Genomic DNA, 17,384 nt, shown 5'->3' on the forward strand with positions numbered 1-17,384 from the left:
CTGCCCCTCCCCACTGCCGTATTCACTGATCACATGACTGCACCCCTCCTCACTGATCACATGACTGCCTCCCTCCCCACTGCCATAATCAATGATCACATGACTGCCCCCCTCCCCACTGCCATATTCACTGATCCTGAATGACTCCCTTTCTTGCAGTCCAGACTCCGTTCTTCTTCTCTGATTTTGATCACATGTTACAGCGGGACCAATACCAGGTGCATAAAAGGGACCAATACCAGGTGCATAAAAGGGACCAATGCCAGGTGCATAAAAGGGACCAATGCCAGGTGCATAAAAGGGACCAATACCAGGTGCAATGTCTCTTTTAGAAAATAAATAGCGTCTGGGAACATATTCAAGGCTATATAGATGGGGTAAGTTTTAGCATCAAACTTAAAGGTTTTTTTTCTTTCAAAGCAACTGATGTCAGAAAGTTATATAGATTTGTACTTTACTTTTATTTAAAAATCTCCAGTCTTCCAGTACTTATCAGCTGTTTTATGTCCTGAAGGAAGTGGTGTATTCTATCCAGTCTGACACAGTGCTCTCTGCTGCCACCTCTGTCCAGAGCAGGAGAGGTTTTCTATGGGGATTTGCTGCTGCAAAATCTGGACAGTTCCTGACATGGACAGAGGTGGCAGCAGAGAGCACTGTGCAAGACTGGAAAGAATACACCAATTCTTGCAGGACACGCAGCAGCTGATAAGTACTGGAAGACTAGAGAATTTTTAATAGAGGTAAATTACAAATGTCTGTCACCAGTTGATTTGAAAGATAAAAAAATTGGTGGACAACCCCTTTAAGCTTGGTAAGAGAAACAATCAGTGACTTGATGAAAAGTGTTTGTCATGTAGATATGAGTGGTGGATATGGAGGACACACTGGTATCAGAGATAGTAGGTTCTCTTCCTGGGACATTCTGTAACTATTTAAGGGAATCTGTCAGATCTTGGGCCGTACCTGAGGTGCTGACAGTGTGCTGTAGCTGGCAGTACCCTAGTGAGCACGGTGACTTTTGATAATTTGTCTGTGCAGTTGGTGATGCACAATCTCACGTCTCCTACTGTGTGAAGAGTCAATGAGGAGTTGTGGCTCAGCGTTTGTGCCACAACTCTGGCGACCTCACCGCTGCTCCATGAATAATCAATGCTGGCTGGAGTGCCTTAGTCCTTGCCCCCTCGTGACATCATCTGAATGGGCCCTCTGTGATGCAGACATGGCGCTGTCGGACCAGCCTGCACCACAGAGCATGAATCCTGGCCTCTAGACAGGCCATTCTGATGATATCACTGAGGGGACGGGCACTATTTTGCCGATGTAGACAGGGGAGATGGGGCACAACACCCATGAAGCCCCGCCCAGATGGCACTGTGCACCATTGATAAAGAGCATTTTTGACCAGGGAGAGAACATATGAAGGGGGAAGGGAGGGTAAGAATATCACTTTAAGAGGCTAAACATAAAACATAAAATGGCTAGATCTCACATTTTCTCTAAGACTGAAGGCAAGGCACTGCTACATTTACATGCAACTTATAAGACCATAAAATGGGGACAATCTCCAGATATCTGCCATTTGAAGAAAAAAAAAAAAAAAAGATCCAGCATGCTGCATGCCACCAAGTCCTGAGCTCCCCACTCTAATAAACAGAACTTTTCCCTTAATGACCGCATAAAAACAGAGGAAATAACAAAAGTATTTCTCTATGACACAAAATAGGGCACGACGTTTCAGCACCAGAAGTGATCCTCTGTACTTCACAATAGATTGGTTCACATCATAGCAGCAGCCATCATCCATAGTCATAGATCTGGTTACTTGAAAGACTTACGTGCAGTTATCACCATCCTCTGGGAGCGCTTGGCATATGCCGGCAAAGTGTCCACACTGAATCCTGCAAAATACATCCGGAAAATTAATACAACTTGTGATAACACAGACTGATAAATAGTGATGTGCAGAGATGCCAAACTGTTCGGGATCAGAAACCTTCTGCTGCCCTAGGGCTGGCCGATGGCTATATCCATCTTTTCCAGGACTCCCTAGGGTGGCATCTCCGCTCAACACTACTGATAACTTGACAATGTAGAAACTCACCCATTTCTATCAGGGCAACTACAATGTCCGGTAGTGTGGGCTGCGTACGTGCGGTGTGTTCACAGTAGGATTTTGCACTGCGACCGACTTCAGTGAGATCTGTGGGGAAAATCCAAGTAAGTAGTGGTAAGCTTTGGTTCCTGGCTATACTGCGCCATTTTGTGTGCATTAATTGTGGCTATTAATTTGCTACGTGTCATGTACAGGAAGAAGCCAACAAGTGTTTGTCTTTCAGTTTGCAATGGAAGTGTTTTTACTCATTTCACACAAGACAATCCAAATTACAGAAAGGCGACCAATGTAAAGACAAGAGAAATGAACATTTACCAGTACCTCTACTGGCAGCATGACCACACACATAGACAAAACATGAACCAGAGGTCACATTATAGGGAACCAATCAGCCCAATTTGACTGATGTGGTTCCCTGGAGAAATGTATAAAACTCCTGCAGCAGCCGTGGCATGTACCGGCCGTGGCTGCAGCAGGAGCTTTGTAGTGGGGAAAAATTACTTTTATTCCCCCAGCTCGTGGCAGACACGGGCGGGGAAGTAGTCATCTGGGCTGCCCCCTGCCCGCACTCCGCGGGAATGATTGACAGGCAGAGAGGTCCGTTACTGGCCTCTCTGCCTGTTAATCATCCACTGATCACGCAGTAACTGGACACGGACGGGGAGACGCCCAGATGACTACTTCCCCGCCCGTGTCTGTCACGAGCCGGGGGAATAAAAGTAGTTTTTCCCCACTATAAAGCTCCTGCTGTAGCCACGGCCGGTACGTTTATTTATACTCATGCAGCGGTGCCACCAGCTTGGTAGGTGGTCAGAGGGTGACAGATTCACGCTAAGGGTAGCTTCACACACAACAGATCACAGCGGAAATCTCGCTGTGAGTTTTGCAGCGAGATCCATTGCAATCCAAGGTCCTGTCAGCTTCTATGTAAATACATACTTGCAGCAGATCCTTCAGACCGCTGCGAGTATGTAAATCACCCGTCCTTAGTCCGGCTTGCTGCTCTCTCACCGAGCCAATCAGTAGCTGAGGCTGGGCCATGCACTAATTGGCTGGGTAGGAGAGCAGGAAGCCGGGACCCCGTGCAGCAAGCCGGACTGAGGACAGGTGATGTATGTGCAGGCACTGTGTGGGTTAAGGGGACAGGTGATTTACATACTATAACAATGGCTGTTGTTGTGCAAACAAGAATGGCCATTGTTATGAAATAGAGCTGTTGTTTTTACATAGTGTGAACACAGCCTAAATGTAGTAAGCTGCTCACCCCATGTTCTGTCATTGTGTGCTCAAGGGAGCGTGCTGGACGTATTCTTGTTACTGCAAACTCTCTTTATTCTGACTGTAGCTGTAGTTATTGTAGCTACAGCTTCATTGGATACAGTAACAGTAACGTGCTGGGTAATTCCAGTTTGGCACAGGTATATTTTGCATCAGTATTACATCTGTATTTGCAGAGCGTAATAAGGGGCTAATGTAATCCACTCCCTGAAGTCTATAGAGACGGATACTGATGCTTGGTATTGCAGATACATTGCATTACCTGCACTGGTTAGGCCATGTTCCCATATTCACATTTTGTTGCCTTTCTTGATTTATACAATTAAAGTGACTCTGTACCCACAATCTGACCCCCCCAAACCCCTTGTACCTTCGGATAGCTGCTTTTAATCAAAGATCTGTCCTGGGGTCCGTTCGGCAGGTGATGCAGTTATTGTCCTAAATAACTTTTAAACTTGCAGCCCTGTGCCAAACTGGCGTGGCCTACAATGTCTGTGCATTAGACTGGCACACCCTCTCTGTCCCTCCTCCCCGCCCCCCTCATCATTAGGAAGGCCCCAGGCAGATTGTCTCTATTCATCAGCTGTGAGAGGACGGAACATGGACTGGAGCGTTAAGGCACCTGTGCAGTTTTCACTGCAGAGAAATAGGAAAAATCCTGCCAATGGCATTCCTAATGATGAAGAGGGTGGGGAGGAGGGTCGGAGGGGTGGTGCAAAGTTAGGGCAAAGATACTCTAAGCCCTGGCCGTTGGGCACAGGGCTGCAAGTTTAAAAGTTTTTTTTTATGACAATAATTGCATCATCTGACAGGTCTTGGATTAAAAGCAGCTATCCGAAGGTACAAGTGGTTTGGGGGGGGTCAGATTGTGGGTACAGAGTCGCTTTAAAGCCTAATTAAAGGGGCGGTGTCACAAAGCAAGACGGGTAGAACCAGATGTATACCACATAGATGTATGTGCTGCTTTAGTAACTTACATCACTGGATTTGTTGCCCTATGCATCTGGTCACTTCCTGGTTTCCTCTCTGAGCTCTCTGTTGCTATGCAGACACTTTCCCACAATCCCCCTGGCTTCCATGTGAAGTGTAAACCAACTGCGAGTACTAATGGGTCAGATCATGCGACTGAACTGAGCATGAGTGACCCAAGAAGGTAAATGCCTGGCAGGCCGTAACCAATGACAACAGGTTATAAAACAAAGCCGCACATGGGGGATTAGTGAGTCTATATATACCAACAATACATTTTAAGGTTTGTACATTGGTTCCATTTTACATAATGCATCAGGATAGCCCTAATGCACCAAGATGACACCATAATGACACCCCCCTTTACTTATGTGACCAGCATTACCAGGCTTCATCGCAGATGTTTTTCTTGTCATTAACAACCTGATTAAGCTCAGTAATATTGATCACATGGCAAAGTCCACACAACAGCCGGAAATCGTAACAAAAATGCAAAAAGAATACCAAGGGTGAACACAGCCTCAGGGTCCATTCACACATACAGGATCTGCTGCAGATATCAATGTAACTATGTGACTGAACACAGGATCAAGTCTGCTGCATGCGGAATGCACCCTAAGGGTCCTGCTACATGACCTGATATACGGTCAAATACAGCCTTCCCAAGACACGGCCAGGACACACAAACGATCACTGTATCATTCGTCAGGCCATTAGGCAGAGAGCTTTGTGGCCAATAATTATTTAACTGGCCCCACAAAAAATGGCACGATTACTGGCTTAAAGAGCGATCCTAGGAACTTTTTTAGTGATAAGTGGCCTATGTAAGAGGGTCCCTTTACACACACAGATTATCTGGCAGATCTTTGCAGCCAAAATCAGGAATGGATTTGAAAAGAAGAGAAATCTCAGTCTTTCCTTTATGACCTGTTCTCTGTTTATAGTCTGTTCCTGACTTTGGCTGCAAAAAGTCAGATAATTTGTGTGTGTAACAACTTTTGACATCAGAGACATAAGAGAAACATGTGCTTCTAACATAGACTTGTATGAGGTGTACCAAAAGGACACAGAATGTTCATGATCAATGGCACATAAGCACTCAGACAGCTGCTATGACAATAAAGATTCCAAGTGGGAAAACTCCTTTAAGTGACCCTATACACCGGGTGTGTGTGCCTACTCTGCGGAATACACTTACAGCTCTGTAACATCTCAGTCAGAGTCTCCACTGCCGCCTTCTCTGCACTGTCAAATCCGGCTTCTGTGAGTAGAGCGCTAACCACCACCTGCAGTGTCCGCCGACGCGCCAATATGTAGTTATCTGCAGGGGTTGAGGCACCCCGACTAGACCTCTAAGAAAGGGGAAAAAATAACAAAATTAGGAAAATGTATCCATGATGACTTGGCGCACATTTATTAATAAGCGTTGGGGTAAAGGAAATGCTGCATGTGCCTTCACTGTGAATGTTTTTATTTGCAGCCATATTAAGGGAATCTGTCAGCTGTAACTGACATTGCAAACTGCTGACACTGTTAAGGCCAGGAGACACCGGGTATCTTTCATATATCTGTTTGTGCTTCCAGGGTATAAAGAAATTTTTAAAGTAAGAAGAGTCAGAGAGGCGTTCCTGATCTCCTGAAGTGCAGCAAGCTGTAACACCTCCAATCCCTGACCCTGCTGTAACACCTCCTACCTCCCCTCCCTGACCCTGCTGTAACACCTCCTCCCTCCCCTCCCCTGCTGTAACACCTCCTCCCTCCCATCCCTGACCCTGCTGTAACACCTTCTCCCTCCCCTGCTGTAACACCTCCTCCCTCCCCTCCCCTGCTGTAACACCTCCTCCCTCCCCTCCCCTGCTGTAACACCTCCTCCCTCCCCTCCCCTGCTGTAACACATCCTCCCTCCCATCCCTGACCCTGCTGTAACACCTTCTCCCTCCCCTGCTGTAACACCTCCTCCCTCCCATCCCTGACCCTGCTGTAACACCTTCTCCCTCCCCTCCCCTGCTGTAACACCTCCTCCCTCCCCTGCTGTAACACCTCCTCCCTCCCCTCCCTGACCCTGCTGTAACACCTTCTCACTCCCCTGCTGTAACACCTCCTCCCTCCCCTCCCCTGCTGTAACACCTTCTCCCTCCCCTCCCCTGCTGTAACACCTCCTCCCTCCCATCCCTGACCCTGCTGTAACACCTTCTCCCTCCCCTGCTGTAACACCTCCTCCCTCCCCTCCCTGACCCTGCTGTAACACCTCCTCCCTCCCATCCCTGACCCTGCTGTAACACCTTCTCCCTCCCCTCCCTGACCTTGCTGTAACACCTCCTCCCTCCCATCCCATCCCTGACCCTGCTGTTACACCTCCTCCCTCCCATCCCTGACCTTGCTGTTACACCTCCTACCTCCCCTCCCTGACCTTGCTGTAACACCTCCTCCCTCCCATCCCATCCCTGACCCTGCTGTTACAGCAAGGTCAGGGAAGGGAGGGAGGAGGTGTAACAGCAGGGTCAGGGATGGGATGGGAGGGAGGAGGTGTTACAGCAAGGTCAGGGAGGGGAGGGAGGAGGTGTTACAGCAGGGGAGGGAGAAGGTGTTACAGCAGGGTCAGGGATGGGAGGGAGGAGGTGTTACAGCAGGGTCAGGGATGGGAGGGAGGAGGTGTTACAGCATGGTTCCGATGGGAGGGGAGGGAGAAGGTGTTACAGCAGGGTCAGGGAGGGGAGGGAGGAGGTGTTACAGCAGGGTCAGGGATAGGAGGGAGGAGGTGCTACAGAAGGGATGGGATGGGAGGGAGGAGGTGTTACAGCAAGGTCAGGGAGGGGAGGTAGGAGGTGTAACAGCAGGGTCAGGGAGAGGAGGGAGAAGGTGTTACAGCAGGGTCAGGGATGGGAGGGAGGAGGTGTTACAGCAGGGTCAGGGATGGAAGGGGAGATGTTATAGCAGGGGTAGGGAGGAGGTGTTACAGCAGAGTCAGGGATGGGAGGGAGCATGTGTTACAGCAGGGATGGGAGGGGAGGGAAAAGGTGTTACAGCAGGGTCAGGGAGGGAGGAGGTATTACAACAGGGTCAGGGAACGGAGGGAGGAGGTGTTACAGCAGAGTCAGGGAGGGGAGGGAGGAGGTGTTACAGCAGGGTCAGGGATGGGAGGGAGGAGGTGTTACAGCAGGGTCAGGGATGGGAGGGAGGAGGTGTTACAGCAGGGATGGGAGGGGAGGAAGAAGGTGTTACAGCAGGGTCAGGGATGGGAGGGAGAAGGTGTTACAGCAAGGTCAGGGATGGGAGGGAGGAGGTGTAACACCTTCTCCCTCCCATCCCTGACCCTGCTGTAACACCTTCTTCCTCCCCTCCCATCCCATCCCTGCTGTAACACCTCCTCCCTCCCATCCCTGACCCTGCTGTAAAACCTCCTCCCTCCCTTCCCTGTTGTAACACCTCCTCCCTCCCCTCCCCATCCCTGACCCTGCTGTAACACTTCCTCCCTCCCCTCCCTGACCCTGCTGTAACACCTCCTCCCTCCCCTCCCTGAGCCTGCTGTAACACCTCCTCCCTCCCATCCCTGTCCCTGCTGTAAAACCTCCTCCCTCCCTTCCCTGTTGTAACACCTCCTCCCTCCCCTCCCATTCCTGACCCTGCTGTAACACCTCCTCCTTCCCATCCCTGACCCTGCTGTAACACCTTCTTCCTCCCCTCCCATCCCATCCCTGCTGTAACACCTCCTCCCTCCCATCCCTGACCCTGCTGTAACACCTTCTCCCTCCCATCCCTGACCCAGCTGTAACACCTCCTCCCTCCCTTCCCTGTTCTAACACCTCCTCCCTCCCCTCCCATCCCTGACCCTGCTGTAACACCTCCTCCCTCCCATCCCTGACCCTGCTGTAACACCTTCTCCCTCCCCTCCCATCCCTGCTGTAACACCTCCTCCCTCCCATCCCTGACCCTGCTGTAACACTTCCTCCCTCCCCTCTCTGACCCTGCTGTAACACCTCCTCCCCTCCCTGAGCCTGCTGTAACACCTCCCCCCTTTCCATCCCTGACCCTGCTGTAACATCTCCTCCCTCCCTGACCCTGCTATAACACCTTTTCCCTCCCCTCCCATCCCTGCTGTAACACATCCTCCCTCCCATCCCTGACCCTGCTGTAACACCTTCTTCCTCCCCTCCCATCCCTGCTGTAACACCTCCTCCCTCCCATCCATGACCCTGCTGTAAAACCTCCTCCCTCCCTTCCCTGTTGTAACACCTCCTCCCTCCCCTCCCCATCCCTGACCCTGCTGTAACACCTCCTCCCTCCCATCCCTGACCCTGCTGTAACACCTCCTCCCTCCCCTCCCTGAGCCTGCTGTAACACCTCCTCCCTCCCATCCCTGTCCCTGCTGTAAAACCTCCTCCCTCCCTTCCCTGTTGTAACACCTCCTCCCTCCCCTCCCATTCCTGACCCTGCTGTAACACCTCCTCCTTCCCATCCCTGACCCTGCTGTAACACCTTCTTCCTCCCCTCCCATCCCTGCTGTAACACCTCCTCCCTCCCATCCCTGACCCTGCTGTAACACCTCCTCCCTCCCATCCCTGACCCTGCTGTAACACCTCCTCCCTCCCCTCCCTGACCCTGTTGTAATACCTCCTCCCTCCCTGACCCTGCTGTAACACCTTTTCCCTCCCATGCCTGCTGTAACACATGCTCCCTCCCATCCCTGACCCTGTTGTAACACCTCCTCCCTCCCTTCCCTGACCCTGTTGTAACACCTTCTCCCTCCCCTCCCATCCCTGCTGTAACACCTCCTCCCCTCCCTGACTCTGCTGTAACACCTCCTCCCTTCCCCTGCTATAACATCTCCCCTTCCATCCCTGACCCTGCTGTAACACCTCCTCCCTCCCATCCCTGACCCTGCTGTAACACCTTCTCCCTCCTCTGCTGTAACACCTCCTCCCTCCCCTCCCTGACCCTGCTGTTACACCTCCTACCTCCCCTCCCTGACCTTGCTGTAACACCTCCTCCCTCCCATCCCTGCTGTAGCACCTCCTCCCTCCTATCCCTGACCCTGCTGTAACACCTCCTCCCTCCCCTCCCTGACCCTGCTGTAACACCTTCTCCCTCCCCTCCCATCGGAACCATGCTGTAACACCTCCTCCCTCCCATCCCTGACCCTGCTGTAACACCTCCTCCCTCCCATCCCTGACCCTGCTGTAACACCTTCTCCCTCCCCTGCTGTAACACCTCCTCCCTCCCCTCCCTGACCTTGCTGTAACACCTCCTCCCTCCCATCCCATCCCTGACCCTGCTGTTACACCTCCTCCCTCCCATCCCTGACCCTGCTGTAACACCTTCTTCCTCCCCTCCCATCCCTGACCCTGCTGTAACACCTTCTTCCTCCCCTCCCATCCCATCCCTGCTGTAACACCTCCTCCCTCCCATCCCTGACCCTGCTGTAACACCTTCTCCCTCCCATCCCTGACCCAGCTCTAACACCTCCTCCCTCCCTTCCCTGTTCTAACACCTCCTCCCTCCCCTCCCATCCCTGACCCTGCTGTAACACCTCCTCCCTCCCATCCCTGACCCTGCTGTAACACCTTCTCCCTCCCCTCCCATCCCTGCTGTAACACCTCCCCCCTCCCATCCCTGACCCTGCTGTAACACCTCCTCCCTCCCATCCCTGACCCTGCTGTAACACCTCCTCCCTCCCCTCCCTGACTCTGCTGTAACACCTCCTCCCTCCGTTCCCTGACCCTGTTGTAATACCTCCTCCCTCCCTGACCCTGCTGTAACACCTTTTCCCTCCCATCCCTGCTGTAACACATGCTCCCTCCCATCCCTGACCCTGTTGTAACACCTCCTCCCTCCCTTCCCTGACCCTGTTGTAACACCTTCTCCCTCCCCTCCCATCCCTGCTGTAACACCTCCTCCCCTCCCTGACTCTGCTGTAACACCTCCTCCCTACCCCTGCTATAACATCTCCCCTTCCATCCCTGACCCTGCTGTAACACCTCCTCCCTCCCATCCCTGACCCTGCTGTAACACCTTCTCCCTCCTCTGCTGTAACACCTCCTCCCTCCCCTCCCTGACCCTGCTGTTACACCTCCTACCTCCCCTCCCTGACCTTGCTGTAACACCTCCTCCCTCCCATCCCATCCCTGCTGTAGCACCTCCTCCCTCCTATCCCTGACCCTGCTGTAACACCTCCTCCCTCCCCTCCCTGACCCTGCTGTAACACCTTCTCCCTCCCCTCCCATCGGAACCATGCTGTAACACCTCCTCCCTCCCATCCCTGACCCTGCTGTAACACCTCCTCCCTCCCATCCCTGACCCTGCTGTAACACCTTCTCCCTCCCCTGCTGTAACACCTCCTCCCTCCCCTCCCTGACCTTGCTGTAACACCTCCTCCCTCCCATCCCATCCCTGACCCTGCTGTTACACCTCCTCCCTCCCATCCCTGACCCTGCTGTAACACCTTCTTCCTCCCCTCCCATCCCTGACCCTGCTGTAACACCTTCTTCCTCCCCTCCCATCCCATCCCTGCTGTAACACCTCCTCCCTCCCATCCCTGACCCTGCTGTAACACCTTCTCCCTCCCATCCCTGACCCAGCTGTAACACCTCCTCCCTCCCTTCCCTGTTCTAACACCTCCTCCCTCCCCTCCCATCCCTGACCCTGCTGTAACACCTCCTCCCTCCCATCCCTGACCCTGCTGTAACACCTTCTCCCTCCCCTCCCATCCCTGCTGTAACACCTCCTCCCTCCCATCCCTGACCCTGCTGTAACACTTCCTCCCTCCCCTCCCCTCCCTGACCCTGCTGTAACACCTCCTCCCCTCCCTGAGCCTGCTGTAACACCTCCCCCCTTTCCATCCCTGACCCTGTTGTAACACCTCCTCCCTCCCTGACCCTGCTATAACACCTTTTCCCTCCCCTCCCATCCCTGCTGTAACACATCCTCCCTCCCATCCCTGACCCTGCTGTAACACCTCCCCCATCCCCTCCCTGGCCCTGCTGTAACACCTCCTCCCTCCCATTCCTGACCCTGCTGTAACACCTTCTCCCTCCCCTACCTGCTGTAACACCTCCTCCCTCCCATCCCTGACCTTGCTGTAACACCTCCTCCCTCCTATCCCTAACCCTGCTGTAACAGCTCCTCCCTCCCCTGCTGTACCACCTCCTCCCTCCCCTCCCTGACCCTGTTGCAACACATCCTCCCTCCCCTCCCTGCTGAAACACCTCCTCCCTCCATGACCCTGCTGTAACACCTTCTCCCTCCCCTGCTGTAACACCTCCTCCCTTCCCTGCTGTAACACCTTCTCCCTCCCCTGCTGTAACACCTTCTCCCTCCCCTGCGGTAACACCTTCTCCCTCCCCTGCGGTAACACCTTCTCCCTCCCCTGCGGTAACACCTTCTCCTCTCCCTGACCCTGCTGCACCACCTATTCCCTCCCATCCCTGACCCTGCTGTAACACCTCCTCCCTCCCTTCCCTGATCCTGCTGCAACACCTCCATGATGGCAGGGGGTCGATCATTTTAGTGAACAAGCGACAATGTACTACGGCGCTCGTTTACTGGAACTATTAGACGGGCAGATAATAAGGCAGTAAGGGCTGCATGGACATTGTTAGCGACACCTTACCTCTCCCGGCTCTTCTCTCCTGTGCTCCGCAGCTACCCGGTTTTAACGGCAGCAGCGTCTGAGCGGCCTGTAGCGTCTGAGTGGCCTGTCAGCTGGCGTGCTGCTCAGACGCTGCAGCTGGTGGGACCAGGAAGTTGTGGAGCACAGGAGAGAAGACCGGGAGCAGGGAGAAGTAAGGTATCAGGTAGAGCTGGGCGATGTGGCCAAAAAATAAAATGTTGATTTTTTTATTTTTTTTGGACTATTTAAATATCCAAAAACATTTTGGACTATTTTTAGACTATTTAAATCTCTTAATTTTTTTTCTTTTTTGCTAAGCAGAACATTTTTCTCCTTGCAGCATCAGATACTATTTTAATAACGCCTGAGCTAACAACTTGCTTCCCGCTGTAACAGTGCTCCCCCTGTGCCCCCATGTGGTAAAGAAGCCCCCTCTGTGCCCCATATGAGTAGTTTTCCCAAATATGTGCCACTCTGTGCCCCCATATAGTATAGGAGATCTTCTTTGTACCTCCATCTAAGTAGGGTGTAATAGTTGAGGTATAGTGGATAAGGGGTATAGTAGTAAAGGTATAAATAAGGGATGTAGTAGTAATACAGGCACAGAAGAGGAACTGAAAAGATTTAAACAACACCAGGGGCACACATAGTGTGTTACTGCAAATCAGGAATTTAGATTAAAATAGTGGCTTCCAGAGCCGCTCACCTGGCGTGGTCATGCTATGAGCTCGACACCGCCAATCTCATAATCAATATATAGCGTCTTGCAGCCAGTCCGCAGGGATGGGGGATCCCGGTGGAGAATCAGAAGGTTCTTCAGGCTGGAGGTACAACCGTGCAAAAGGTCCGGGACTTTGGTGGCGCTAATGGCATCTGATGGATTTTACTCCTTAAATGCAATAAAGTTCTGATTTTACATCCACCACTACTACTCCCATCATTCAAGGAGTAAAATCCATCAGATGCCGTCAGCACCACCAAAGTCACAGACCTTTTGCACGGTTGTACCTCCAACCTGTAGAACCTTCTTCAGATACAGATGAGGGGTGTAGTAGTAGTACAGGTACAATCGAGGGGTGCAGTAGTAGTAGTAGTACAGGTACAGATGAGGGGTGCAGTAGTAGTAGTAGTACAGGTACAGATAAGGGGTGCAGTAGTACAGGTACAGATGAGGGGAGTAGTAGTAGTACAGGAACAGATGAGGGATGCAGTAGTAGTAAAGGTACAGATAAGGGGTGTAGTAGTGGTAGTACAGGTACAGATAAGGGGTGCAGTAGTACAGGTACAGATAAGGGGTGCAGTAGTACAGGTACAGATGAGGGGTGCAGTAGTACAGGTACAGATAAGGGGTGCAGTAGTACAGGTACAGATAAGGGGTGCAGTAGTACAGGTACAGATAAGGGGTGCAGTAGTACAGGTACAGATAAGGGGTGTAGTAGTACAGGTACAGATGAGGGGTGCAGTAGTAGTAGTAGTACAGGTACAGATGAGGGGTGCAGTAGTACAGGTACAGATGAGGGGTGCAGTAGTACAGGTACAGATGAGGGGTGCAGTAGTACAGATACAGATAAGGGGTGCAGTAGTACAGATACAGATAAGGGGTGCAGTAGTACAGGTACAGATGAGGGGTGCAGTAGTACAGGTACAGATAAGGGGTGCAGTAGTACAGGTACAGATAAGGGGTGCAGTAGTACAGGTACAGATAAGGGGTGCAGTAGTACAGGTACAGATAAGGGGTGTAGTAGTACAGGTACAGATGAGGGGTGCAGTAGTAGTAGTAGTACAGGTACAGATGAGGGGTGCAGTAGTACAGGTACAGATGAGGGGTGCAGTAGTACAGGTACAGATGAGGGGTGCAGTAGTACAGGTACAGATAAGGGGTGCAGTAGTACAGGTACAGATAAGGGGTGCAGTAGTACAGGCACAGATAAGGGGTGCAGTAGTACAGGTACAGATAAGGGGTGCAGTAGTACAGGTACAGATGAGGGGTGCAGTAGTACAGGTACAGATGAGGGGTGCAGTAGTACAGGTACAGATTCTGGGGCAGCTGGAGGTGACAGAGGGGACTGAGAGGGACTGGGGTGACTGGGACAGTTGGGGGTGACAGAGGGGACTGGGGCAGATGGGGACACACCCCTCCTTCTCTCACGCCAAGCACAGGTTCTCCTCCCGGCCGCACATGGAGCTCCATGGTCTCTGGAGGAGGCTGCGGGGGACTGCAGGGTAAGGTGATCAATCGCTACAGGTCCCAAAAAATCAAATAAATTCTAAAATACTGGGCGAATTAATCAATTAACTCAATTAATCGCCCAGCCATATACTGCGTTTACACAGAACGATTATTGTTCGTATGTGCACGATAACAATCAAACTCGAATGATAATCGTGCGTGCAAACGCAGCGAACGATCAAACAACGAGCAAGAAATTAGTCATTTTGATCTAACAACATGTTCTTAAATCGTCGTTCGCAAAAAATTTGCAGATCGTTCTGTGTAAACAGTCGTTCACCGATTTAACCTATGTGCGAGACAGGCTTAAGCGATCGCAAAACGATATATCGTTCCGTCCAACTGCTGATCGTTATTAAAAAAAACTTTACTTCAAAATTGTTAATTGTACGATCGGGCGAATTATGGCTCCGTGTAAATGCAGCACTATTATCAGGTGTTTGGGGAATCATCGGCTGATTATCAATTATTGGCTGATCTTTGTTTCAGGTTTGGACCTAAAATCATCGAGTGCCCACCACGCACGGCTACATAATATGATAGTAATATAAGGGTCGTTCACACTACGGAACTAGCAGCGGATGGCAGAGCGCGTGTGAGTCCTATTGAATCATGGCCGCAAGATTGTCTCTCGCACAATTAACCATGAGGATGGGCCGCAGGAACAATCACGGTGTTGTTTGTGCGCCCATGAAACACATTATCAGCCACACGCCACCTGTTTGGAGCTGATCTGATTAGCCGCTCGCTGCAGGTTCGGACGTGAATCAGAGATTACAGGCCCCCAGCAAACAAAAGAACGAGATAAACCGCAGCGAGCGTCAGAAATCACAGAACGGACACCCCTCAGATCCCGCTGACTCCCATAGGGTCTGTTGGGTTTCCATGTGGCGTCCATTTATTTTGCAGGATTTGACACATGGGGCGTCCATCAGAGCTGGGGAGATGGGATTCCAGCCTAAGTATCCGCCTTCTTACAACCAGCTGTAAGCTCATGGCTATGTGATGGTGCAGGTACAATGCATGGGACGTGTCCACCCAGTTCACACAATGCGGCATCAGGGCAGCTTTTCAAGCGCTTTTTCTTTCCTGCATAGCCAATTCTGCCAGTTACACAGCCATGCTGAGACTACTAGTCCCTCACACGGATACACGACTGCAGGCGCCTATTAACCCCTTACATCCCGGCCTCTCACGATTACCATCAACCTTCACCACGTGACTAGATCCTGCCTATCCCGGCCTCTCGTGTATTGTTTGCATGCAGCTGGGACCGGGACGTTTAGCTGCGTCGCCCTCACAGTACCGGCCGCACACGCCTCTGTGTTTGACTGCGGCGTTTGTTATCCCAAAGCTGTAGCGTTACCGTGCTGGAACTGCCGGAACTGGCGACGGCCACCGAGCTCTCCGCCATCTTGGATATTACGTCACTGCGCAATGGGTGATGGGAATTGTAGTTTTGTAGCTCCCATCAGTCACTGAGGTTTAGCGTCCCGTGCTGACTGACACCAGCAGGGGAGGCAGGAAAAGCAGGAAAGGTCCATATACATACAGCGGGCATCATACAGTCAGCCCTCCCATATACATACAGTCAGTCCTCCCATATACATACAGCGGCCATCATACAGTCAGCCCTCCCATATACATACAGTCAGTCCTCCCATATACATACAGCGGCCATCATACAGTCAGCCCTCCCATATACATACAGCGGGCATCATACAGTCAGCCCTCCCATATACATACAGTCAGTCCTCCCATATACATACAGCGGCCATCATACAGTCAGCCCTCCCATATACATACAGCGGGCATCATACAGTCAGCCCTCCCATATACATACAGCGGCCATCATACAGTCAGCCCTCCCATATACATACAGCGGGCATCATACAGTCAGCCCTCCCATATACATACAGTCAGTCCTCCCATATACATACAGCGGCCATCATACAGTCAGCCCTCCCATATACATACAGTCAGTCCTCCCATATACATACAGCGGCCATCATACAGTCAGCCCTCCCATATACATACAGTCAGTCCTCCCATATACATACAGCGGCCATCATACAGTCAGCCCTCCCATATACATACAGCGGGCATCATACAGTCAGCCCTCCCATATACATACAGTCAGTCCTCCCATATACATACAGCGGCCATCATACAGTCAGCCCTCCCATATACATACAGCGGGCATCATACAGTCAGCCCTCCCATATACATACAGCGGGCATCATACAGTCAGCCCTCCCATATACATACAGTCAGTCCTCCCATATACATACAGTGGCCATCATACAGTCAGCCCTCCCATATACATACAGTCAGTCCTCCCATATACATACAGCGGCCATCATACAGTCAGCCCTCCCATATACATACAGCGGGCATCATACAGTCAGCCCTCCCATATACATACAGCGGGCATCATACAGTCAGCCCTCCCATATACATACAGTCAGTCCTCCCATATACATACAGCGGCCATAATACAGTCAGCCCTCCCATATACATACAGCGGGCGTCATACAGTCAGCCCTCCCATATACATACAGCGGGCATCATACAGTCAGCCCTCCCATATACATACAGCGGGCATCATACAGTCAGCCCTCCCATATACATACAGTCAGCCCTCCCATATACATACAGTCAGTCCTCCCATATACATACAGCGGCCATCATACAGTCAGCCCTCCCATATACATACAGTCAGTCCTCCCATATACATACAGCGGCCATCATACAGTCAGCCCTCCCATATACATACAGTCAGTCCTCCCATATACATACAGCGGCCATCATACAGTCAGCCCTCCCATATACATACAGCGGGCATCATACAGTCAGCCCTCCCATATACATACAGTCAGTCCTCCCATATACATACAGCGGCCATCATACAGTCAGCCCTCCCATATACATACAGCGGGCATCATACAGTCAGCCCTCCCATATACATACAGCGGGCATCATACAGTCAGCCCTCCCATATACATACAGTCAGTCCTCCCATATACATACAGTGGCCATCATACAGTCAGCCCTCCCATATACATACAGTCAGTCCTCCCATATACATACAGCGGCCATCATACAGTCAGCCCTCCCATATACATACAGCGGGCATCATACAGTCAGCCCTCCCATATACATACAGCGGGCATCATACAGTCAGCCCT

At 51.5% G+C, this 17,384-nt stretch overlaps 1 protein-coding gene across 1 annotated transcript in view; it reads right to left on the reverse strand.

The window, feature by feature from the left end:
* TAF8 (TATA-box binding protein associated factor 8) overlaps nucleotides 1-15,634 on the reverse strand; it is a 32,190-nt gene extending 16,556 nt beyond the window's left edge. Inside the window, exons 1-4 of the mRNA XM_069944975.1 lie at nucleotides 15,563-15,634; nucleotides 5,559-5,712; nucleotides 2,102-2,200; nucleotides 1,836-1,898 (exon numbers count right to left, since the gene is read on the reverse strand). Of these exons, the coding sequence (XP_069801076.1) occupies nucleotides 1,836-1,898; nucleotides 2,102-2,200; nucleotides 5,559-5,712; nucleotides 15,563-15,610 (364 nt within the window). The 5' untranslated portion in view covers nucleotides 15,611-15,634. The remainder of the gene's footprint in view (nucleotides 1-1,835; nucleotides 1,899-2,101; nucleotides 2,201-5,558; nucleotides 5,713-15,562) is intronic.
* Nucleotides 15,635-17,384: the final 1,750 nt, after the last annotated feature.

This window comes from Dendropsophus ebraccatus, chromosome 11 (genome assembly GCF_027789765.1).
Source record: "Dendropsophus ebraccatus isolate aDenEbr1 chromosome 11, aDenEbr1.pat, whole genome shotgun sequence".
NCBI lineage: Eukaryota > Metazoa > Chordata > Amphibia > Anura > Hylidae > Dendropsophus > Dendropsophus ebraccatus.